Below are 27282 nucleotides of genomic sequence, written 5' to 3'. Positions count from 1 at the left end.
CTCAATAACATGTTTTAAACTTTGTTAAACAATTGTAACTTTATTGTGTCATCCTGTAAAATAAATCCAACGTCCCCATGTGAGGACATACTTTTATTTTTAAAAAAAACTTTTTTTATATACATATATATATATAAAAACACTGATCCAAATTAAGAATACTTTAGATACTTTAACAGTTGATGGCGCTAATCTAGCACCTGGTTCTAATCTCTGTAATTACCTGACAAAGCGAAGTAAAGTTGGCAGCAATCATTTCACTAGATGGTAGTTATTGATGGCAGCGGTTCAGGTAAAGGTTCAAGGGAAGAACCTTCTAGGAATTTTAAGAGAAGATGGATGTTACCAGAGGATTGGTTAAACACAATGGCATCAGATGTTCGACAGTGGCCCGTTCACCACTGCGCAGGACGTGGTTCCTTCTTGTTTTACAGGATGTCGTCTTCTGAGAGAATCTGGACTGAGCTGGCATTGCCGTCACCACAAGCCCAAAGTCTAATCTAATAATCTGCTGAGGAGAACTGGCCCAAATATCACGAAGACCTAAAGTGTGGATCTGCAGCAGGTGTTGAGCCTCAAAGTGATCAGAAGTGCTTTCACCACCAGTCTCTGCTAAATGGTGGTGAAAAGGGAAAAAAGAGTAAGGGAAAAAAGGCTTCAAGTTGCTAACACTGGAATACTGAAATAACCCATCTCTGATTTAATCAAAATAAATAATTGATAGAAGGATGAAGTTATGGCTACACAAAGCAGGTGGCTTAAGAGGAACAAAATCTACCAGAACAAGCTGGCAACACACCACAGGTATACATGTGCTTAAGTCATTTGAAGAGAACAGCCTATGTACTGCTTATCCTTTTATCCATGTCAGAATCGCTTGAAATTGTAATTTTTAACAACTTTCTGCATTTTCTTTTCTTTTTTTTTTTAAATTTAGGTTATGTAATGATCTCTACTGTAACATGACACAAAAACTCAGGATCATTTACTGTGCTTGTACTTAAAACTTCAGTTTAAATGTCAGTTTCAGGTCAACTTTTGAAACCCCGTCATATTTTCTAGTGTATTCCTGCTGTGACCTCTTAACGTAGCATCATGAACTTTGCTTTATGCCTGCATTTATTCTAGCTGCTATAATGTGTATTGCTGAGTCATTTTACTTGACCATAATCCTCCCATGATGTGATGCTTTATTGCTATCGTATAAAGAAAGGAAATTTAAAGTTTACAGAGCACAACAGCAGGTTCACAATAAAGGACCGCCTCGGTTCTTTAGTCAAAGTTATTAACTCAAGCTCGTATTTCTCCACACTTCTAGTCTTGCTTCCAAAATTTCTTTTAGTCACATTAAGTAAAATTCTGCTAAACTCCCATTTTCTTAAGTCTAAATCACTTGACTGTCATGCTAAAACATTGTCAGTTTTACATGCAAGCTTTCAAGCAACAAACAAATGAGGCACATATTGCATTGAATACTCTTTATTCATTATTTCTTCTTCAAACACATTTTCCTGATGTACATGTACATTTCCATTCAAAGGAGAAAAAAAAAAAAAAACTCAAGTGAGGTAAAAGTGCTGAAAAATGAAATAGTTTAATGGTTGTAACCATCAAAGTCACAATCACGAAGCTGACAAAAAAGCTCTTCTGCATCAACTATTTCCAAAAATATATATATAGTGCGACAAAGTTCATATTTTCCCCCACTTTTTTCCCCCCATTCAACTTGTGTTACCACAGGCATCCCTTCACACAGGCGCAAACAAACACGCTCCACCACATGTTAACGTAAACACACATCTGTTTCTGCTGCAAACAAAATAAATCATCGTCATACAGAAACTGTAGGACAGCTTCTATCACATTCCTATGGCATAAGACTTGCACTTTATACAAGCATAACCACTAAATATCTCATCTGCATCTCCCCTCTAGCAAAGGATACAGCTACAGGTGTCATAAGGGGGGGAAAAAGAAAAATGCTGTACCAATTAACAGCAGCCCAAACATGTGAGCCAACTCAAGGTGGTGTGAGAGAAACACTGGCAAGTTTACAGCAGAAAAAAGTGGCCAGAAAATAAATGCAAACTACAATTTTCCCTTTCCATTCACAGAGAGTTCAGACATACGTCAGCCCAGTAAAGGAAAGGGTTAGACACAAGCCCCGCAAAAGCTCGGGCATAGTCATCAGAGAAAGCCACAATAACCGTAAACATGTGAGAGCAGGGTGGGGCAAAGGAGGATTGGGGGAGGAGAAGAAAAAAAAAAAAAAAAAAAAAAAAAAAAAAAAAGGCATTGGACTAGTATTCCAGACTGCTATCAACTTTCTAGGAAAATGCAAATTTGCTCGCAGTCTCTTTGACCTCGCTCTTAACAGCTGTTGGTGAGCGACATCAACAAAAAGCCTGAGAAGAGGCTGGTTTTCACCACACAGCAGGCTTCAAACTCCAACTGTGAGCAGCAGCTGGCTCTGCATGTTGCTCCAAGCCTCATCATTACTTCAAAGACCATAATCCACTAGGAAAAAAGGATTTTAGCCTGAGAGTCAATGTTCTGTCCCCGAGCTTTCAGAGACAACATCTCAGGGTTAGGAGAACACCACTAAAAATACAGCTTTTGGCACAAACCTAGGAGAGCCTCTGAGTAACGATAACATTTTGGAGCGAATGGGTGTAAAGATAAAAAGCAGGGCTGCTGTCGGGGTGTAACGAGCTGAAGTCTGCAGCCTACCTCCACCTTATCTAGGAAGAGCCTGTAGTAAGGGTGAGCAGAGGGAGAGTCAGGATTACAACAAAGGAAAGACGAAAAATGAAGAGAGGTGGGAGGGGGCATCTCAGGATCAAGGGCAGATTAAACTAATTTGCTCTCATAAATTTAAAAGAAAAACAAAATATGAAGGGGACAAAACTGTCTTCAAAAACATGCAGTCCCTGAGGACCAGCACGGCTCACACAGCAACTGACCAAGGCCTCTTTAAAGTGTTCCACCAGTGTGGGAGGGGGTCTTTACTCTGTGACCTCCAGCTACTGTGCCACCGTACAGCTCGTCAGTGCACTTTAAGTATTTCTTGCTTCAGATGGGGAACAGAACAGTCAGACAAACTGAATTAGCCCAGCTGTTTTAGAGAATACAGTCCTAGGCAAATGCTGGGAAGATTATTCAGTTGAAAGGTGTAAATATACAACACCTGTTAGGGGGGGGAAAAGGAAAAAAAAAAAAAAAAAAAAAAAAAAAAAAAAAAATCTCAAAATGTCAGATTACAGAATGCATTTGGGCAAGACAGAGGTCAACATGACTACAGCGACGTGACGGCCCAAACTTATAACAAAAAAAAAAAAAAAAGAAGAAAAAAAAAAACTAAAATGAAGAGGCTCAGATGGCTGTCATGGGAATGACTGCAGATTTTAAAGACAAAATAAGGTTTGGGACAAACTAATGTTAAAGAAAAATAATCTTAATAGGAAAAAAAATCCCACAAATTTTAAAGGCAAACCAAAATTACTTTGCTCCTCAACCAAAAATATGCGCATTCACCGTACAAACTTGTATCTAATACAGACAGTTTTATATCAAAGCTTCACAGGCTGAAAGAAAACTTTTGCTAACCTTTCCCCTTTTATGACCACCATTAAAAAAAAAACCTTTTAAAAAGATCAACTCTCCACAAAGTGACAGGCACTTGAGTGCTTCAGTTGCTGGTTGTAAAGCAGACTTTTGGTCCAAGAGCATGTTCTTAAAAGAAGTTTAAAAAACAAAAAAAAACAAAAACACGCTGCAGCTAAGCTGACACAGCACAACCTGCCCCTCAAATGTGACCTGCAGCCAGACCAAACTGATCTCCCGCAATTGTTCTATCAACCCAGACATTGTGAGCGAACCAGATAAGAAGTCTGCGGTTATCTCACACCAACACAAGCCACAGTGAGATCAGCAGCAGCAATACAGGGAGCCGAACTTCTGAGAAACTCAGTGCATTTGGGGGAACAAGTTCATGAGGAAATCCTCTCAAACTTGGATGCTGTTATGTCAGGAAAACCAACAGGAGCAGTGGTGGCCAGAAATGCTCCCAGCTTAGGTCATCAGTGTGTTCAGGTGTTCAGAAATTAACAGCTAATATTAGGCTTGGCTACAAATAGAAATTCATAGGTTTGGAGCGGCGACTTCATCTCTGCTGCCGTTTTGGTCGTAGCTTCCACACTGATGACATTCCAGGTCTGAAAGGGGGAATGGTATCCCACTAGCAGGCATGTTGTCTGCCCTCCCCATGACCACAAAAGGGGTTCAAAACGCTCCGTGTCCCATCAGGCAACAGATGAGGACAGGAAGTGATTCAGCTGCCACATATGTAAGGTGGTAGGGCTGCTGCAGATCACACAACCAGGCTCCAGCTCCCTGCTTCAAAGGTAGCTAACCCCAGGACAAAAAAAGAGAAGGATGATAATTATAGACTAAGAGTAATTTGAGAGGCACCGAGCTGCGTCAGAGGTGGCTCCCATTTCAGGGCTGCTGTCGAGCATGCAGTAGCTGTGAGGGACAACCCTTCGGGCCCCTCCATGTGCTGCTCCTTTTAAGGGAAGAGACAACTAGCCTGTCACTCCAGGACTCCCAGCCAAGCACATTCTCTAAACCCCCCACTAGGCTCAGTCCTGTCCATTTGCCTCCCACAATAACCCAGGGGCCGTGGCATGCGGAGGTCAATGGCAAGGCTTTCGGACTTAAAAGACAGGGAAAGTAGTGAGGTCATGTATTTGAGGCCTACGCTGTCTGAGAGTTCCACTCGAAGCCAGTCTCGACTGAAAGGTACAAGGCTGAGGAAACAAGGGGGAGGGAGGGGAGCCAATCCTATGTTGAAATTCACAGTGGAAAAATAAAAAAATACTTCTATTTTTTTTTCTCTTTTGCATCATTTACAAATCACAGGCACCGCTGGCAGATGTCTCAGAAATATTTACATGTCAAAATGAATTAAAACAAATCGACTCCTCGCTTCCCGCTGATTTCTGACAGGATATTAGTGTACCACCTTTTCTCCCTCCACAGTAAACTTTAACACCGGTGATGAGCTTCCCCCCCCCCTTTTTTTTTTTTACATAATACAATAATACTATTTTTCAATATTTTATGCATTTTTTATCAACTTTTTTCACCCCCAACCTTTTTCTTTTTAAATCAAGATGAAAACCAAATGTAAGGCTACGGCATTAGCTCCTCTTTCCTTTCTCCAAATCACAGCCCATACTTAAATTACTGATGGGGTAAACCTGGAGGTTAAGGCACAAAATGCAACTCCATTAAGAATGGGATTGATAAACAGTGAAACAACCAAACATGAGAGAAAAAGAAAAAAACAAAATCAAAACACTTAAAAATATCACTTTCTATTCAATGACCTAGACACTTCTGTCGGTAAAGGAATGAGAAAACAAAAGCAAAACGCTCGTCCAATTAAATATAATTGTGCCTTGAGAGGAACAAATTATTTATTGCCAAACATTTTTTTATGTTTTTTTTTTTCTTAAATTCATTCCTTCTCTTCTCAAAAGCAGCAGCAGCGACGCCATCTTGCTCATCCCAAGTCGTTTGTCTCGTCAGTTACACGGCAGCCATGTTGGAATGTTCTGGTTGGCCACATAGTAGTTGCTGAAGTTGTGGTCCCGGACATAAGGCGCTGGCTGGTAATAGCAGGTGACGCAGGACGCGTCGGGGATCGCGTTCTGCTCCGCCAGGACTCGGAAGGCCATCAGCGAGATGAGGTGAAGGGTCTGCCGCCGCTCGTGACCCATGAGGCACACCGTGCTCTCGTTAACCACTCGCCGGAGAATCATGAGGTAGTCGTACTTGCTCTTCTCCTCGCCAACAAAGTGGCTCTGGAGGTAGGATTCCACCTTACGCTGCTGCTCTCCTATGTCAGGAAAGTCAATGAAGAAGCGTGAGCACATATATCGCTCCAGGCCCTTGAATTCCTCCTCGCTGGCAGGCTGGAAGTCCCTCACCAGCAGGTTGCAGTACTTCAGCAGGCCACCGCCTCGGATCTCCTCAGGCCGCTTGGTGGCAATGAGCTTGTTTCGCAGGTGGCTCAGCGCAGTGTTGAAGTCTCCATACATGCTTTCCCCTCTAACAGTGGGGTGAAAGGCCTCTGACATGGGTGCCTGCTCCACCTCATAGAAGGAGAGCACGGAGTCCAGCACAATCTGAAAAGAGTCCACACTGAACTCAAACTGCCGACGTATTGAGTCCACAAACTTCAGCTCCACGTTACGGCCATTATTGTTGGAGAGGGAGATGAGGCTCCAGCGGTCCTGCTCTGTGTTCACTTTGACTAGCTTCTGCACGTAGGCCTCTTTGAGGGTCATCGGTGTAATTTTCTCTTTGTTCACACCCTCAGGCAGAAAGTCCAGCAGGGTACTGAGCACAACATCCTTGATGAGCTTGAACTCAGCCTCGTGTGGCAAGTCCACCCTGAAGATGACGTCCAGGTCCTTGTAGCTCCAGCCAATATCTTGCACCAGCACGTGGCTGGCTGTGGAGCCATTAAGCCGTACGTCCTTCACCTTAATGCCGCTGAGCTCAAGGCGGGAGCGCACCCGAGCCACAATATCATTCAGCTGCACCTCCAAAGTAGGAAAGTTCCCCCGTCCATGAACGGGCACGACCTCAGTCAGAACTTCATTGAGCCGGCTCAACTGCTCCCAAGTCAAGACGCTGAAGGGACAACTGTTTGATTCCTCCTTGTTATCCATCTTCTCAAAAAGTTTAGATTGACTAAGGAGGCAGGACAGAAAAAACAAAATGTTAGTGACAGCCCTCAAGTGTGACACATACCAAATAAAGTCTACCATGTGACAATATTAGCCAATAGTCTTTAAAGGAAACAAAAATCACTTTCTCTTAATTTTACCAAATTTGGTCTAGCTGTAGTAATGAGTGTCTAAAGGAGGTGGGGGGCGCAGTTAAATGTAATCAAGAACCATTTTCTTGCCGTGAAACAGGAGCAGCAACAGGAGCGTTCAGCACGAGCACAGGAGAACGCGAGCACGAGACAACCTGCACGCTACACACAGTAAAAGGACAGAGCCCGTGAGGTTTCTAGAACAGCTCACTGCGCAAGCCTGCCTTTTATTCCAGAACCGCTGAGAGACAAACACCGAGCTAGCTTCAAGTCCAGTAAAGCCGGGGGTCTCCCGAATAAACAACTAGTACTACTAATAGTTATTCCCCACTACGTGGAGCGACAAAAGTCGCCGCGACACACGTTAGGCACAATTTTAAACAGCAGTTATTTGCTCCAGCTGACTTTTCAATTTAGCCGTGCGGAGGTCAAAATCAAGTTTTACACTATGTACAGCAAATAAGGCTCAGTGCTAACAGCATTTAAAACGCGTACCAAACTCTGCTCTGAAACTGACGATAAGAATGCTTTATCACTACACTAGCAAGATAGTATTATGGTTAGCTTAGCCATATGGCCATAAAACCCTTTGTGAATTCAGCGGTTATGCAAAGTTAGAATATCCTCAAGCAACACACTTTAGGTATCTACGTCTCACGTTAAAATAGCGCAACCGGCGACACGTTTTTGAATCGTGGCTACAGCACGGCAAACTTTAAATTTAGCAATTCAAACTTAGCGAACGCACCACTTTCCCCAACTACGAAAATAAAACACAGATTTGCGTAAGAAACTGAGGAGGGTTTTAAAAGATACATACATTTCCAAAAGGCTGTTCTGTAAGCATTCAAAGCCCGAAACGTGAGATGTGAAGTTTGCTGTCACGCACACGCCTCCACATAATCCACTGCCCGACAGAGAGACACAGCCACCGTTTAAAAGACAGCGTTAGAACCACCAAACCCACTGAAGACACGCCTGTTTTATATAGCCGAAGTACGACCTTTCCGAAACACATGCACCGCCGTGGCACGACACAGTTCCTCGGACTATGTAATGTGCCGTTTACACTTAGAAAGTACAATGTGAGCAATACAGCGAGGATGGTTAAAATAAAATGCTAACTTTAAATATTTACTCCAAACCTCAGTTTTCATCATCTGCAGATCACATAATAATGGTCGCGTCAGACTGTATCAATGCCCTTTGCTAAGTATCTGATTGGCCAATGAGGTTTATGCGTTGCCAAGTAACCAGGAGCGTCTAGTTTAAGAGTAGAATTTAACTGTTGGTAAGCAAAGATTTCATAATTTAATTTAATTTCTCTTTGCTGATATTTTGACTGTTATAATAAAATCTACTAATTTGTGTTACTTCAAAACAAAAAAGATTCATATATACTCTGGATACATATTTATTTAAAACAGGGAAGCTAAAAGTACCATCTATGTTTCAGCGATAGCTACTGTTAATTATTAGCATTTATGTGTTTGTGTGTGTGTTCACAGTAATTCTGACCCAAAATATTTATCCTGTGCATAATATTGCATTGCTAGTACGTAACTGTTTGTTTAAAAAAATAGTAATTATTACCACTGACATTTGATTAAAGTACTAAGAATGCAGCTATTCTCAAAGCCATTGAATGAGCTAGAATATGGATAAGTAGTCGCTGAAGTACAGAGTAAATGTACTTATACTTTACTTTTACAACTTTCTACTTCCACTCCACTGTATTTTATGTGCAATCATTGCACTTTGTAGTCAATACTCTTTAAGCCTCCAGTGACTTATTATTTTTTTATTGTTAATATTATAAAACTACCTATCAGTGTGTAACTAATTAAAATGTCCTTCAGCTGTAAGTATTGTTTGAGCTTAAAACACTTGTTCTATTACCTAAATAAAAGGCCTAAATACTCATTTCATCAATTTCACTAAACAGTCATGTAACACCACCTCTATGATGACATAGGGCTCCACTGAAACCAGAATATTGTGCCCTGTGTTTTTCACAATCCATTTATTCCTCATTAGATATTCCGAGTTCCTGTGGACACCCCACGGCCTTATTCTTCTTCTCCTCTTAAATCAATACATTCATAAATTAATACTCCTGGAAATACCCCTGTATCTGAGTAATAGAATGCAAATCAGAGGTCAAACAAAAGCAGTCTCTTAAATCTCTTTAAAAATGCTTAAATGAAAACTCTTAATCTTGTTCTGAATTAGAGGGTATTCGATTTTTTTCTTCTTTTTTTATTTTTTTGCAATTACTAGTGACCAATCAATTCACAAATTCCATGGGCTTAGTGTGATCATCTTACACCAGGACAAATGTATGTCTAAATCTGTCAAACAGTAACCAGTTGTCATTTGCAGTGGCTGAGTACAGTTAATCTTCTGTATGTCTTGAAGAAAAGTGTGTTGTTTAATAGATAAGTGGGCAAAATACTTGGCCTTCTACTAACTGTTAACAGCAATACAGGAAGTTATACAGGAAGCAATGATGGCCGATACTTTCCCCAGCTGCTGAACCTACCTCATAGATTTCAATGGAAGAAACCTCACTAGAATTTCACTAGAACACAAACTTAAAAATCCTCTTTAGATCACAGATCGCCACATTGATAATCACCACATCTGCATGCTAATTATCCCCAAGAAAGGTTTTCCCTTACTTTCAAAGATGAATTATTGTTAATGATTTTTTAGAAAGAACCTGCAGAATCCCTCTGATGCTGTGACAGAATTGAAAAGACCAATGTATTCTGAATGAGAACACATAATAATGAACAGACTTAAAGAAGAAAATGAAACAATTACATAATTTCCTTAGGGACTATTAAAGTACTCTGATTTTGATTGAGTCTGAATTTATTAAGGATTTGCAGCAAAATCAATAACAAAAAAAAGTGAAATTATTGCAAACCAAACAAAGTGAAAAGTACAGTATACAAAAGTACAGTACAGACATCCCCATTCAACATCATAAAACTGTTCTAAACTGATGTGGGATTTCAAAAATGAATACCCTCCCACACAGTTACATACACTTCCAAAGAGCTGTTCTGTAAGCATTCAAAGTCCAAAATATGAGATATGAAGTTGGGTGTCACACACACGCCTCCACATAACCCACTGCTTGGGAGACACACACAGCCACCATTTAAAAGACAGCATTTGAACCACTAACCCCCCTGAAGTACTATCCACTGAAACACAAACACCGCCGTGGCACGACACATTTCCTCGGTCTATGTAGTGTCTGGTAGATATTTTCCCCAGCTGCTGAACCTACCTCATGGATTTCTGTGGAAGAATCCTCACAAGAATTTCATGCTAAGTATCCACAAGAAAGCTTTTCGCTCACTCTCAAACATGAATTATTGTTAATGATTCTTTAGAAATAAACTGCAGAATCCCCTGACACTGTGAGAGGACTGAATGAGAACACATAAAAATGAACAGACTTAAAGACAAAAAATAAAGCAATTTATTAAGGAATTGCAGCAAAATCCATAACAAAAAAGGGAGAAAATTGCAAACTGAACAAAGTGAAAAGTACAGTATACAAAACTAATTACATCCCCATTCAACATCATTATATATAAAAAACTGATGTGAGATTTATTTTCCTCATGTCAAAAACGAATCCCCTTCCACATTGCTCACCCTTACACACAAACACATCAGTGAATGAGTCAGGGAATAGGTGACTTAAGATTCGGTTTCATGAGTAAGAACCATTTCCTTTCCTCTGTGTTGTCCACGATGATAAGACCGGGAGGTGAGATGAAACCACCGATCAGCAGTGTGACGTTTAAGCTGTGTCAGCTGCGTGGTTGTGGATTGTGGGTAGCGTGGAGCCCCTAAGGGAGCCAGGCTGCACACCAGCGTCAGTGAGTCAGCATCAGGAACACTGATAGGAAACTAGCCGATCAGCAAGGGGATTCCCTCCTCCTGTCTGCCTTAGCTTCTCATTTAAGATTTTTTTTTAAAAATTCTAACTTGTGATGACAGAAACTTTGATGTCATTTTCAGATTTCACTTTAATACAGTTTTAAATGATATTTCATTTAAGCGAACAAAGGGAAGATTGTAAGCTGATAAGGATGAGGAGGTTTACTTTCCCCTTTTATGTGATGAAGTAATCACAAAGATCAGATGAAAGAGGAACTTGTTTTGGGGCAATTGGGCAGTAAAACTGACAGGCTGCAGCTATAATGTTGGTTATCAGCGTTTGTAAAAATGAAAATGTTTGAAAAACAACCCTATGAATTTTCCAGAACACAAGATGATGTCTCAGAATCACTTGGCTTTGAATTTAACTATATAAGATAAGATAGGATAAGATAAGACAACCCTTATTGTTATGTAAGCACAAGCATACAAAAAAATTGGAAGCACTGCTGAACCTGGTGTATAGAGACAAACAAACAGTCACACTTCTTGAATAAAAGAGTAACAAGAATATGTTCAATACAATAATAAATGAAAGAATAAATAACTAAATATTTTGTTGGTAACACTTTATAATACCACTTGCAACTAAGGATGTATTTCTCCTGTAATTAAATGGAATTTCTCTCTATTTTATTTAAAGTTACAATGTATTTACCTACACATACTTACAGGTAGTTGCAGTAGAATAGGGAGGTAACAATTTGGGTTTTTACATGAAAAAAAACCTGTATGTAATTTTAAGTAGTGTGAAAGTGAGTAATTCTAAATATTTAACAACTTTGGGTATTTAACTGGAAGATACAATTTATTACATAAGCAATTTCAAGTACTGTAAAAGTCATATTAAGTAGGTCACAAGAAGTTGTATGTCACAGGAAAGAAGAAATAATTAGATTGTAAGCAGTAGTGGAAAAGTAATCGCAAAGTGCCTGATTTCTGTGTATAGTGCTGGAAAGGAGACAAAAATTAGACTCTATGCAATGTTAAATACTACATAGGTAATTTTAATTAATGGCTAATTTCCTGATAATTTTCCAGAGAAACAAACAATATTTCCATATCTTGTACTTTTTGGGGCACAGGTCCAATTTTGGAGTGGATTATTTTCTTGCCTAACAAATCACGATTTATTACTAAGCATTTAAACTTACTTCCAGTATAACTATTTCTTTTTTCCTGTAAAACCTGATGTATTGCCCTTACTCTAGTGTACCTACCTCTAAGGATGTTTAAATAAATATAATTAAGTTATAATTTCAAATAAAATTCACTGAAATTTCATTTAATTTCAGGGGGAAGTACACCGGGGGAAGTCACTTATAAAGTGCTACCATTTGTGGGTTTTAGACTCAAATTAATCTGATCCTGGAAATTTTTCAGTTAGTCAGTAAGATAACATTTTATCATATGCCTTATTGGTAACTGAAGCACCTTTACACTGTTTTGGGATACTTTAGAAATAGTTATAAGGCTATATTTTCAGTTTCTTTCTCATCTTTGAAAATAGTAAAAACAAATACAACAATAATGGACTCCTTATCAAATGATTTGCATATATAGTATATGTCAGTTATCTATGTGTCAGTCAAAGATCTGCTACAGTGTGTCTGCCTGTGGTTTTGGTCCTGACTTCATGCAGAATTGTCTAAGCCTGATGGCAGATGACACCACAAGGCCTCAGGCGGCTGGTGAGTAGTCTGGGTGTGTTCAGAACTTTGACCTTTAAAGCTTAGCTGACATGAGTGAGCCGATAGCTTGGATGCATACACAGCTGCTCATCGCCCAGCTACTGCAGTGTTTTTTTCAGGTGATCCCTCATGGTATTGTAACATGGTATGTTAATGGATGTAAGTGAACTTGTGCACTTCATTAAAAATGGACTTTCTGGCGCTCTCTCAGAGGACTGTACTAAAAAGAAAACACACACCATGTGACTATAAAGGGCCCCTATTATTTTTCCTATCCTTTGGTCTATTATACAAGTTGTTTATCCATGTGAAGGGTCTATAGAGTTACAAAAGGCACAGAAACGCACCTGACAGAGTTGTTCTTTCGCACACAAACGACCGCTGCTAGAATGTCTGTAATGCACTTTTTGCATGTCTTTGTATATCTGTTTGCCTACTTGTCTGGTCAGTACACTAATATAATACCTGTCTTGCAGCTACTTAATGTGCTTTCTCAGCAATGAGGAAAGAAAACCAAATGTTGTGTGACTGGGTGCAACCAACCATACTCTTCCTTAAGCTTAAGAACTGAAGACTCTGAACATCAGGTAATCTTAATTTAAACTGCAGTTTCTTATAACTATAAATAGATGGTATGTATATAGCAATTACTAGCACAGTGCTTAGCTGATGTTACCAGTGATTGATCTTCTCTTACATTCACACAAGTGTGAAGAGTCCTTACTGTGCCATACTTGTTATGCCCATCTTTTGTGTACAGTCTGTGCTTCTTAGATTGTAGAAACTTGCTTTTATAGATAAGCATTTTTGTAAATAATGATTTATATTCTGGAGAGCACAGAAAAGTTTACCGAAATAAAAAGTAGCCTCTGCTGGTGTCACACCTGAAGAAATACACCTCCAGAATTGTGATGATTAAAATATTGCTATGAAAGCTTGAACCTGACTGGTCTCAGCTTTCCTCAAGCCTGCATGAGCTGGCTGTAGGAATTTTTTCCAGTTCTGTCACAAGATAAGGTAAAGGTCACATCAACACACTCACTTTCAGAGAAATTGGACAGGATTAAGCTGCCACATATACATTTACATATACTGTAAATGAACGGTCTCCGGTTAGATTTGAAGGATGCACAAGAATCTGGTAAATGGAAAGTCACAGTCACTGTCATCTACAAAATTACTTTTTATTTAATACAAAAATTGGTTTTTATTGAAGGCTTGTGCAAACTTTCAGCAGCCAACTATACTACACAGTATAGGGCTGACTGGCAGGCTTTAACCAGGGTGGTTGTATGGGGTCAGGCAGGTAGACTGGGGTTTAAAAATGCCTGAATCTGAAACACACTGCTCTTCCACAAAACAATAATGCTTAAAGCGTGGAAATGAGCATCTTAAGAGCAGAGAGTCCTTTCATTCAAAAGATAAAAATCACAATTATAGTCTACAGAAGATGGTGCCGACAGGTTTCACTGAGGCTATTTCTTACAACAAAGTAGTTCACGATGAGGCTCGTTATTATCCTGACCTAGAAGAGATGTTGCCGAGTCCTTTAAAAGTCCATTAACCTTAGCTGTACTAGGGCGGAAGCAGACAACACAAATCCTCATCAGGCAACCTACTTGAAGATGAAAACCACCCGGAGGTTTACAGAAATGTTTTTGTTTAATTTGAGGATCTATAATGACAGACAGTGGGAGTCTGGATACAGACGACACAAAGATAACTAGGCACTAAGACTGAAGATGAGCTAGGTGGTTAGCCGCTGCTGACAGGAAAGTACCAACGCAGAAATGACAGCGTGTTGAGCTACTCATTATCTGTCTCTGAAGAAACACTCCTCCAATACTCTGTAACACAAAGACACAGCTATGCAGGAAATAGACTGCGCTCTGTGTTATTACCAGGTCGCAGTGAAAGACATCAACAAGGCTGGATTTCCTGTAAGAACTCCTACGCGTCATCTCTCACCTTGCCTAGAATCCAGTGGTCATGTGATCTGATCAGTGTTGTTCGCTTTAACAGCTTGAAGATTCAAAGTGCACACAAACTGGTTTCACTGCAGTGATAAACTTTATGCTTCTATAAAGGATTTAAGCAATTCGACAGGCTATAAACATACAAGTGAGACTCTATGGACTTAGAAAAACAAACATGATAGCAATAAGTTGTTTCGTAACAGGTTTTGTAAAATGTTGAATGTTATTGTCCAACGATGCTGAAAAAAGGGACATTTAAAGAGCTTTCATGACAAACAGTCACTTGATCCATTGTTAATGTACAATATTGATTAGTGCAGCTGAAATTTAACACACTGGGGTTTTAAAGACCAGGCATAAACATCTGCTTAAATTAAACAAACGCGTTAATGTTCCGAGTACATCGTGTTTCATGTTCTCTGCACCTCCGGTTTACACGCACCAACATATCGTTTACATTTGTTTTAGGAGGGCACAGGTAGTACTGCTATTATTGTGCGAGGTAAGATCTAGAAGATTGAGTTACTTTAATCTCTAAGCTACAAATGGGCCACATGGCACATTCAGTGGTCTTAAGAGGGCCGAATGAGCTGTGTGTTTGGGACCCAGGTAATTTCTCAACCAGAAACAGCGATTAATTACAGTTGTCCTTCTCAGAGGAGTACTGTAAAAATAACTATATATTGTGAGTTAATTTAATAACATGTACTCGAATAATGAATGTAAAGTAATACATTTCTAACTCCTTTACCTGGTAAGGGGGAACTAAAAAAAGGATGTCAGATATTGTTCTTTACTTCTAGAACTTAATAGCAGACTTTGTTTTGTTAGCTCCCAGTTCCTTGTGGTTGAATCCTGAGCTTCACCCAGTATACAACAGGTGGGAATAGTAGAGACAGAATATCAACTAAATGGAGCTCCATGCAAGATCTTGCCTCGCCAGGTGAGGATGATCATGAGGTACTTGGTGGATCAGGCCACAACTGGGAGCACAGTCACCAAGAACACCATTGGTATTACATTACACTGTAACTGACTGAAATCTTGGAGTGCCCACAAGGTCCCCCTGCTCAAGAAGGCACATGTACAGGCCTGTTTGCCAACATCTAAATGACTCAGAGAAGCTTTGAGAGAAAGTGCTGCAGTCAGATGCAACCACAGTCGAGCTCTTTTGCATCAACTTGCATCAACAGCTCTCTTGCATCTGCCAACTTGACCTTTCCAAAAAAAATGAAATGCTTAACATGACCCAAAGAACACTACGCCTGTCAAGCACGGAGGTGGAAACATTATGCTTTGGATTGTTTGAGTGGCCTATGGACAGAGTCATGTACAATAACACCTTGGACAAGGTCATAGATGGGTCTTCCAGTATGACAATGACCCAAAACATATCATCAAGGCAACAAAGGACTGCCTAAAGAAGAAGCATATGGAGAAGGTCATGGAGTGGTTTAGTCAGTCTCCAGACTTCAGTCCTACAGAAAATCTGTGGAGGGAGCCGAAGCTTCGAGCTGCCAAGCTTCAGCCAAGAAATCTAAAGGATTTAGGGAGTTTCTGTAAAGAGGAGTGGATTAAAATGTCCGCAAGGCTGGTGACCAACTACAAAAAACATCCTCCTGCTGTGATTGCCAACAAGGATTTTCCCACCAAGTACTAAGCCATGTTTGGCTTGGGAATCAAACACGTACTTCACTCCATGAAATACAAGTCAATTCCTCACTTTTGTGCAATGTGTTTTTTTGGGGGGATATTTGGTTGACATTCTGTCTCTTTACATCAAAACTCTCAATTAAAACAAAACTGCCACAAAACATGAGCTTAGGATCAAATAATTATTTCCTCCACTGTATTATTACAGAGCAGCCAAGGTTCATAATATATGATTACAGAGTTCGAGCTGCAGTTTAAATAATTTAAACAACAGGATTTCAACCAATGTCAAAGTCATTTGGTATTTATTTGTGGTTATTTCTGGATTCTCAGATCTCGCTTGCTTTTCTAAATAACTCGAGCACTGTAAAAACAGCCCTCCTCTGGACGTTCCTCACCAAGCAGTTTGTGTTTGCTGGTGTGTTTCTGTTGTAAATGCAAAGGCCTGTGCTGACAGAACAAAACATCTGAGCATCACTCCTGTTATTTCAGCTGTTTATGCCAAGCCATCTGCCTCCTAAATATGAAAATATGCAGCATGAATGGAGCTGCATACATAGGCAACTTGAATAGAACATCTCTGAAGGGACAGAGGTCTGCACTTTCTCTGACTAGACTACCTAAGTCACTTATATGTGCATCCTCCTACCCACGAGTGTTAGGTGCTGTGCCATCTGAGAGGTGACTCAGTGTGTCCAGTCCATGGGTGGTTAAGCAGCATTGGCCATTAACACATTAAACACACAAAGGCACAACACAGTTCATTTGCATGTACCTTTGTGCGCACCCGTGCAAGCAAACAAGCTGTCACACGAGAGAGCCATTAAAGGTTCCACGATGTCCGCTGACGTAAACATGCGCTAACCTTTTCTGAATGACTCAGTCTGGCCATAAACGCACTGGGCTTCCTCTGCCCCCCCCCTATGTGCCCATTATTACAGGATCAGTGTTCATCTTAAAGCCAACATGTTCTCCATGAATGTCTGCTGCACTCAGATATCTTTCCGCAGATGAAAAGAAACAGTGTCCCTTTCTTCCTAATCGCCATGAAATTGATTTATTTTACCCCAAAAAGTCGCTTCCAGATATTTATTGCATGCAAGAGAGAATAATAAAACATATTTTAAGAGTGATACAACTGTGGAAAGACATCTGAATGATCCTTGGCGTCTGAGCACAAAAGAAATTGACTGTTAAATGGAATATGTTAGAGCCAGCTAAGAAACATCTTGGGCAGTTTAGTTGTTTTTGTCCGTTTTATAGGACAAAGAAATCTCTTCAGAGTTGTAACATCACTTTCCTGAGGCCAAAGCCCATCTGTGTAAGAGAACATTTGTATATTGAAACAACAGCAGAGCAGAGAGACTGGCTCAGGATGAAATTGGCAAAGAGGACACATGACAAAAAGAAAGGCAGGAGAACTTTTAATGGTCTCAATGCAGTGTTAGCAGCACTTAGAACAATAGTCTGTCTGGATGACAGAGGCAGAGATCTGTTCCCAGAATAGATGCTCAATCTCTCCACGCCAAAGAATGCAGTCCCTCCAGTGGCCACTTGAGGCTGTCTCCAAAAATGGGTTGTTAAAGTGCTTCCCTTAACAGCTTAAAAAACAGTATTGGGCTTTGTAAATATTTCATGAATTCATCACATTGAATTGGGTTGTTTTTATTGATACAGGCAGCATCAGCCGCTAGCTGTCTGGTAGATCTCAGCGATGCTTACTCAAGCCACTCGACACCCTGGCCATGCTTCTGTTGTTTGGTCCTTTTTGAGCATTTTATGGCATTAATATGACTCTTTGTGTAGTGACCATCCAAGAAGTTTCTACTTTAGATGTGATGAGTGCAAAACGCAGAGCCCAAAAGCAGTGGGTGATATCACAGTGGCTGTGTCCATCTGTTATATGCTGTTTAAAATTTATGGAGGCTGTCCAACACTCTTTACGGGAAAAAGCAGGTTTAGTCACCGTGTACCTGGAAAATATGAGACTAAAAATAACCAAGTGCTAAAGCAAATACACTAAATGGACAGCTGAGTATCGTCAAACTACATAAACAGAAAGTTTTCACATGACTAAGTAAACTAAGTAACCAAACAGGGAACTAAGTAAACTAAGAGCACCATTACTCATCTACAGGAATAGGGTAAGTAGCAGCTAGGTGTTGCTAATTAACTGCACTTAATGAATTAATTGCGAGCAGTGTGAGCAAATCTGTAAAAGCAGAAGTTTGGGCTGTTGGCTGGTGTGCAGCATTCAGGAGTGTGTTAACACAATGCCGCTATCTTCCCAGAATCTTCCAGCCTTCAGGTCTGATTAGCCTCAGTTAGCATGTTAAAAGCTCATGATGGTGCAAACAGAATAAGACTGAACTAATATGGCTTATTTGGAAGGGTTACCAGGAGGAAGTCTGCTCTCTCTAAAACATCCAAAAACATCATCCCACAGAGCCATAAGGTGGTGGAGGACTGAGGACATAGGATCTGATCACCTTAAAGTCACTGAGTTTACCATTAACTCATTTGTATACCAAAATATTCCAATGTGAGGCCACCTGTCTGATAGCTCAAACTTGACTGAAATCGGTTCATGCAACAGAGCAATGATTCCAAGCACAACAGTAAATCTACAACTGAATGACTCAAACAGAAAAGAATCCAAGTGCTGCGATGTCCCAGTCAAAGTCCAGATCTCAGGACTGAATCCTTGGAAAACTTTCTTTTTTTACATGGCTGTAGTACAAGACCCAAATTATTACATCACTGGACAGAATTCTGCTTAAACCACAAAAACACAAAAGAGGATTACAGTCCAAGGTAAGGTAATAGGTAATAAGAGGCAACAAAGAACTTCAAACCAAACGAAGCCAAACACTGAACTCCATCATATGAATAACATATGACATTTTTAATGAATGAAAAAACAAAAGGTCCTGTCGGTGCCTTGTTTTGGAAGAATATCTTCCTGCCAGTAATGAGATCATGACCTATTTTTGTTGCCAATTTGATTCAGACTTCTTACAGGTGCTCCTGACTCAGCATCACACAGACACTGACTTCCTTTTCTGTTTTCTTCTTACATTCAGTTCATCCAGGATTATGATCAACGTCTCCCCTTCTGTCATCCGCATATCTCACTGCCGGAGCATACTAAAGACATTCACTGTAAGCTGCTGCAGGTCCAACATAAATTGTAGACATGTCTGTACATAAACCCGCAGATTAGAAAGGTATTGACCCAAATTAGTCTTGTTTATGTGAAAAGAAAAGAAAAGAAAAGAAAAATTTACAGGAAATATAACTCATGGCAGTGAATTTCCTATGAAAGGCATGACTACATGGATGTCTGTGGCCGATGCTGTAAGTGTGAAATGTCACATTGTGACACTACAGTACGTGTTGTACTAATATAACATAAGCTTCATGTCAGAGTGCTGCAGATAGCTTTCCCTCAACATAACAAGAAACTACACTCTGAACAGCATCAACACACACACACACACACACAACCTAAAGTATTACTACACAAAGTCTGTATATAAAAGATGGAAGGAATAGATGGACAAGCATTGTTTGTGAATCTAGCATTTAGCATTTTTTTTTAATTATTAATATTTTATTTATTTATTTATTTATTTCAATTTTTAAGTTCAATTCGATTTTATTTATCTAGCACCAAATCACAACATCAGCCGCCGCAAATCACTTTATATTGTAAGGTAGACCCTACAACAACAGGGTATTGCTTATTTTAGTCTTTACTTGAAGACATTTGACAGCAAAACTGGGCACGTCATTCACTCTGATTGGATCTCGTCTTCTAGAACATTTTCATCTCTTTTTTATCCTCGATGAAAGTCTCAGTCACTTTTTATCATTGTTTTCATCATCCATGAACTTCTATTTCGTTATTGTCTTGTTTTCGTTAGAAACTAAATTAAGTCATTATATTGATTTCGAGGGTTTTATTTATATCTTTGTTTTGACTCTTTTCAGTTCTCCTCTCTTGACTGACAGTACACTAAAGTTTGTTCCTGGATTTTACTAATATATTTTTTATTATATTTAATGTTTTCAGTGCCACTGGCCCCCACCCACCCAAAGCATAGTTGGGGAGGTGTTTTCATCAAAGCTGCTAATTTTGTCTTTAATTAAACATACTTTTAGATTTTGATTTCGATGGCTTCTTTTCTTTGCCTTTGTTCTCAAAATGACTGCAGCTTAGACACCACTCTCTGTGTGAGGAAGGATTTTATTCGTTATTACTTTTTCACATAGACCATATTAGTTCAGTGAAACCACTCCATGCTCTTGAAGTAGCTCCAGTGCAGTCATAAAGGGTGTTTGCTTTGCTTCCCTGCCCTGCAGACCTGCAGTTTCTTGGCCTTCTTCTTTTAGCTGCCATTCCTTAATGACATCTCAGTCAGTAGAAACTGCAAGCTGCGATTGCTGCACTCTGAAATCTTTTTATAGCCTCCTCCTGCTTAGTAGACATCAGGCAGTTGATCAGAGGAACTTGTGGTTGCTGAGTGTTTCCTTAACGGCTGAAGGGCCAGAGAATCATCATCAGCAGGAAATTACTGAAAACAATCCTTGACCTGTCTTATGATTCCAAACAAGTCATTTAACCACAATAAATCTGACTGTTTTATAAGAAGAACACAACATTTTGCACGTTCCTGCAAAGAGCAAACAAATGAGACCAAATAAAGGCATAGATTTATGAATCATGATCCCAGTTTCAACAATAAGATGTATGAAATGTAAATAAAAAAAGAATCCAAAGATTTGCAAAGGCTTGAAGAGTAAGTGTTACTAAGAAGACACAGCTGAAGGAAAATCTTCCTTTAAAGTGATGTGAAAGGATGTCTGTATAGGTTTCAGCATTTTTGCTCCTCTAATTTGTAAACGAGAAAAACTACTATATTTGATTTTGTTTTATTTTCTTTTTTGCACAAGTAAAGGACAGTTGGACAAGTAAGTATTATGTAGTGTCTGTAGAACTGTGTGGTGTGATGATGGCTGTGGGGATAATTGGCGACATGAAGACGTCTCTGTGATGACGTACTGCCAGAACGAGCAGAGGCATTTAGAAACTGCATGATGTCTGAGCTGGTCAACAACACTGTTGTGCTTTGCTGGCTGATGACACTGCTCACACTTTTGAATCTTTCCAAAACAAATGATATTGTTGGTTATTTTTAGAGAATTTGATCACTATTTATCACTTCATGCCCAGGCTGCACAGCTTCTTCTTTGCCACTTAACACACTGATGACAATTTGTGTTATAGTTTGATAATTTCCTCATTTTTAAGACTGTTCGAGTTATACCTGAACTTTATCTTGTCTGATTTAATGCCAAGGGAGACTGAAGCCTGGGGAACCCGGGCCTGGTTTAGTAATACCTGAGATCACTGACACACTGATGAGGGAAACTTTCGGTTTTCTGTTCCAGAAACGTAACTGATTACCTCTGTGAAGCCAACAATCTCAGTGGCAGATTTCCTTCTACCGGATGAGTTTCTCTGTGACGCCTCATCTCCTGCTGCACCTGAAGCTAAAACTCTGTTTTACTTCCTTATTCATGCAGTTGCTGTGTAAGCTCATGTTTTTACTAACACTGAAGCCACGTTTAACTTTTGACAGAGACAATGATCCCTGGATAATGTAAGTTCAGTCTGTAGTGATCGTCCCCTCACCTGCACTAAAACATTTATTACATCCCTTTTTATGGTTGTACTAATCTGTATGTAGCTTTAGACACACTAAAACTAATCGCTGACAATTTAAATGGACTAAATGTGAGTTGCAGAGTGTTTCTGAAATCAGGCTGCAGGTTGATTGCATTCTGGTGGCATTGTGTTGACATGTTGAAGGCTGTTGAGCAACATTGTTGAGAACGGTGTGACGGACGTCTAAGCATTTAAAGTTTGGACCCAAGCCTGTAAATCAGTCTTCCTGGCTCTCACTGAGTAAAACATGCCTGATTCTGATTCATATTTTTGTCCTTAAAGATAAAAATCCAGTTTTTTCTTTTAAGGAGGAGTGGCCATGTCACTGATTTACGTGACTCTTTTCTTCCCCTCCTGTTTTTCAAGATAAACGTCACTGTCCACATTTTAATCCTCATTCATATGTGGATTCAAACAGAGGATCTGCTCTCTGTTTACTCATTTCTGTGGTTAATACTTGTGTCAGAGCTCCACTGATGATGTCTTTCATTGCTCATGCACACACTCGGCGTCAGCTCGCTCACAGTTGACTGAATGAACTCCAGCCTGCCCTGTCTGGAGCAGGGCGTAGGTATTATTAGTATCTGGGTGTGTTTCACTGCTTCAATGCTACAGTGAATGAGGTAGGGCAGGACTGAAATCTGCCACACTGCAATAACCCCATAAAATCAACACCCTAATCACTTCATCAACTGGTTTCCACCTTGAAATTGTTATAAATTATTTAAAATAATCCTAATTAGAATGGGTCACGTTGTGAGGCACCACAAAATCACAAAAGGACTTTTATACTTTACTCATCTCATTCAGTAGAAAACAGTCTGAACATGTGACATAAAAAAATAAAGATCATGCTCTGATAACTGTTCTCATGCATGTTTGTATAAATGGTAAATGGCCTGTATTTGTATAGCGCTTTTACTAGTCCCCCCTAGGGCACTTTACACACCCAGTCATCCACCCATTCACACACACATTCACATACTGGTGGAGGCAAGCTACAGTTGTAGCCACAGCTGCCCTGGGGCGCACTGACAGATATAAATCAAATCTTTGTTTTAGCACTTTTTACACTCATCATTGTTTTCATCAAGGAGTCTAAAAAAAAGAAAAAGCATATTTGTTTGGATCATCAGTGCTGTAAATGACAAAGACTGATGGATTATTGGTTTTTAATGGGATGAAAGTGGCAGAGGCCCATTTTCACCAACCACTCCTCCCACATATGAATGACACATTGTCTCACTTGCTGCCAGTTTAAAGTCTTTTTGGGTTGTTTTGTTTTTTCCAAGTTGATTCATGCTCACACGGGCAGAAAAGCAAACGAGCGCTGCGCTGACATGGTGTAGTTCCTGCACAAACAACGTCTACAAGGAAGAGACTTCAGAGCGAAATCTAAGACTGCAATGTTTTCATAAAGCGAAACAAGAAGCTACAGCCATTTCTGGAAAAACAAAAAGCGTTAACACAAAGAACAGCTCACCTTTAAGGGAGGCAGCCACTGATACTGAACACCAAAAATCTACAACAGACTGTCAGTCAAGAGAGGCACACTGAAGAAGAGCCACAACAGAACTATCATCCAAAGCAAAGTCAAAATCCAACATGAGCTAGCTAAACAAAAAGTAGTAAATGCTAGCTAGACGATAAAAGGGCTAAAGAAAGCTTTTTTACATTTAAGCATCAACTTCTTCCTCCACAAAGACATTAGATGGCCTCCTTTGTACCCCTGATGACAGGTTCTGACACTTTCGCACACGTCAGTAAAGATGAGCATTAGAATCATAATTGAATTAGGCACCGAGCTCAAGGCTAAAAGGGAACTGACAACTGTTGTTTCTCAAGAGTGCTGATTCCAAAAGCAAGTCAGTCCACATAAACCGTGTTTAAAAAAAAAACCTTTCTTCTGTTATTGCTCGGACAATTTACAGCTGTATCGTAAAGATAAATATGAGAAAGCAAAACAATTCTTTTGCAAAGCATTGAATGTTGTGGCGCTGCCAGCTGAGGAGCTACGGGAAAGTTAAACTGTGCAAATAGCAGCGGTGAGTCATGTTTGTTCATTTTCCATTACAGCAAAATGCCACCAGCAACACTTAACTACATGCTTGTTTACATCACTATCTTGACTTGCCCGTGTTGTTTTATTGCATGTGTCACATCCAGTTAACACAGTACTCCCTGCACTCTGTTTGCATTGTTTGCCATACGTACAGTGCCTGTTTCCTGCTGGTGAATTTATTTAAATGTGCTGCTACAGTGATCTGATTCTTATCTTAAATTTATATGAAAAAATGGAGTTTTGTGAACTACAGCATTAAAAATTACTATTTTAAGAAAGATTTTAATGGCAGCAACAGATCAGGGCCATGTTTGCTACTAAGCAGCATCAGCTTCACTCAGGCCATAAAAGTCTGGGATCTGAGGAGACCCGCTGCTGGACCTCAGGGAGAAGAGCACTGTTCCAAGAACTGCTCAACAGTCCTGTGTCTCCTTGTCATAGTCCTCATTTCATGATGTGCCAAATAAATGATTTGAAAGCTGTGGACTGCAGGTGAGTTCAGCACCCAGACTTTTCTACTACAAAGTCATGCTACTCTTATAGATGCAGTTATGCACGTCCTTGTTGAAATATGCAAAAAATCTGGATGGGAGCATGTATGAAAGCTCTATGTATCTGACAGCACTGATGCTCCTTTCCAGACATACTGCCAATACTGATGAACCCCCATATCATCAGAGTTGGAGGCTTTTGAACTGAGTGCTTCCTCTCTTCTTTAGTTCAGAGGATGTGGCGTCCATGTTTTTAAAAAAATACTTTTTACATTTTGATTTATCTGACCACAGAACAGTTTTCCACTGTTCTTCAGTCCATTTTAAATGAGCTGTGGTCCCTTAAGATGAAGTCACATATGACCTCTTTCTATGATAGACCTGCATTTTTGGATGGCACTGCAAACTGTGGTTTCTGGAAGTGCCCATGCACCATTTTCCACAACAAAATCATGCCTGATTTCAGGGTCTAACACGGGGGAACAGGTTTTAGATCTCACCCTGGGTCAGCACACCTGAATCAAAACTGGTTCATTACTAGGCCTCTGGAGAACTTCAAGACATGTAGAGGAGGTAATTTAGCCATTTAGATCAGCTGTGTTGGATCAAGGACACCTGCAGGACACCGGCCCTTGAGACCTGGAGTTCCCCACACCCACAGTCCAAATGATTTTCAGTGTGTCCTTTTGTGCAGAGATTTCTCCAGTTTCAGAATCCTTTGATATTATATGCTGTGCAGATGAGAGATTCAAAGTCTTTTTACATTTTTTTATTCAGAAACCAGAAATTTGCGCACAATTTGTAGACACAGACTCCAACATCCAGTCATGTTACTGACCTGATGTAAAATAGCCTAATTAATGATCAAAACGATGTTTAAGGATTCTTCATCAAAGATGTGTAAATGTGCTGAGTTTACCGATTTCCATCCACACAGCTTGTGGACAACCTTTGGGATTTTCTAAGTTAAAAATATCTGAACGTCACTTAAAAAGAAGGTGAAAATATTGCAGAGTCAGGCTTTGACAAGTTCAGACCTACATGTTGATTCACATGCCACCTGCCAAAGCTACAAACTGCTTTGGTGGTTACATGATTTGGGCTCATAGCAAGAAAGCACATTTAGCTTAACAACAACAACAAAAGGAGTTACAGGGAACAATCTAAAGTGCTGCAAAACTTCATGGCAGAAAAAAAAACACTTATTTGTGAAATATCTTGGCACAGTAAGGACATCTGAAGTTCTCACAGTCAAAAGCAGCTGTCAGCGAATGCATGCAAACAAACTGTTTACTGTGCACTGTTTGCGCTCCTCTTTCACATCTGACTCCATGGTTTACATGTGCTGTTGCAAGTGTAACAACAGGCATGAGTAATGTGATGCATTGTGCTCTCTGTGTATCCTTGAGCTCTGAAAACACCCACAATGCATCATTTCCACCCAAGGTTGCAGTCAAATAGTCAGTTGTACCTCCTCAGGGAGGCTCCTAACTGAGGTTTTTGAGATGCAGCCCTGATAAGAGCTCAGTGGATTCTCTGCTACAGAAAGGTGCTTCAACAAAACTTGAAGTCACCTATAATCTGATTGCTTACGAAAACAATCAACAGCTCTAATGTGAGTCAGTCATTGTTTCTGCTGTATCTTATGCCATAACTTGATAACATCTAAATATGCTTATATGTCTACAGAGTATACAGCCATACCAGGGCATACAAAGAACTATTTAAATGTGGTTAAATTGTACATTGTAAGTTGGTAGATCCAATCTTGTGTGCTCTCAGAAGCTAAGCAGGGTCAGGCCTGTTAGCAGTTGGCTCGGTGACAGCCTGTGAATATCAGAGGCTGTAAGCTTGAGGTGACTGTAGCTCAGGTTAACTGGAACATTGATGTTTTGATGCCTAGCTGCTTCAGTCTGCATGCTATTGGACTGTGGATGTTAAATAGAAACTGGTGCATGAAGCATGTTGTATAAAGCACTTGGATAGACTAAAAAAGTGCTACACAAGAACCAGGTCATTTACATGTTTTAAACTATTCTGCCATGAAATGCAGTACATTTGGAAATGTGGGTTGAGCTCTATATGATTCATCAATGATCAAAGTTAAGTGAAGGGTGTGTAACTTGGTTAGCTTGGTTATTTCCTCATTTTGGGTGTTCCAGCTTTTAGGATAATCTTTAATTCTTAGATGTCAGAGATGCTGAAAGTGGATTATGTCTTCAGTGGGAAAAAACAGGAGTGGACAGCAGGATGAGCAACATTTGTTTCATTGTTGAGACTGTGAGCCCTTTGCTTTAATAAAATGCAACACTGGTGCTAAAGTCTCCAAAAGTTGATTCTGTTCATCTGGACGTAGCGTTTTGTGGGAGAAACGTTTCGTCGCTCATCCAAGTGATCTCCCACAAAACGCTACGTCCAGATGAACAGAATCAACTTTTGGAGACTTACTTTCCTGAATGATTGAGAATGCATCAAGATGGCACTAAAGTCATTTTTCTCCTTGGTGGTTAAAACTTATACAAGTTATATGAAACAGCATGGCAAGAACTCATTGGGTAAAGAATTTAAGATGCACTTTTTGTAGTCCAATGAGGAAATTGTAGCAATTATATGAGGACAGGAGTGCTCTTTTCCTGAGTCTTTATGAACTCTCCTTCATCTCATCATGCTTCAGTCCCACAGGAGTGCAGACTGGTTGGTGACACACTGCTAACAGTCGTTAGGGAAAAATCTGTATTCCCCAAGTGGTTGTTAGAAGCTGCTAGCAGTCACTGTCAGTCACAAAGAGGGTGCTTCTCTAAAAACCTACATGTTAATGCTTTGGTT

General features: G+C 39.9%; 1 protein-coding gene across 2 annotated transcripts; it reads right to left on the bottom strand.

The window, feature by feature from the left end:
- Positions 1-1713: 1713 nt before the first annotated feature.
- Positions 1714-8134, bottom strand: tent5c (terminal nucleotidyltransferase 5C). Of its 2 annotated transcripts, none has more exons than XM_040034721.1 (2): positions 8035-8134; positions 1714-6762 (listed from the first exon to the last, which is right to left on the bottom strand). In XM_040034721.1, exon 2 carries the CDS (start codon positions 6738-6740, stop codon positions 5589-5591), a length of 1152 nt encoding a protein of 383 aa, XP_039890655.1. In that variant the 5' UTR covers positions 6741-6762; positions 8035-8134; the 3' UTR covers positions 1714-5588. The 2 variants fall into 2 exon arrangements, with proteins under 2 accessions (XP_039890655.1, XP_039890654.1); XM_040034720.1 differs by lacking the exon at positions 8035-8134 and adding an exon at positions 7710-7868.
- Between the last annotated feature and the right edge of the window lie 19148 nt (positions 8135-27282).

Source organism: Simochromis diagramma, unplaced genomic scaffold (genome assembly GCF_900408965.1).
Source record: "Simochromis diagramma unplaced genomic scaffold, fSimDia1.1 OVJJ01000091.1, whole genome shotgun sequence".
Classification (NCBI taxonomy): Eukaryota; Metazoa; Chordata; class Actinopteri; order Cichliformes; family Cichlidae; genus Simochromis; species Simochromis diagramma.
This window is presented reverse-complemented; position numbering and strand designations above follow the sequence as displayed.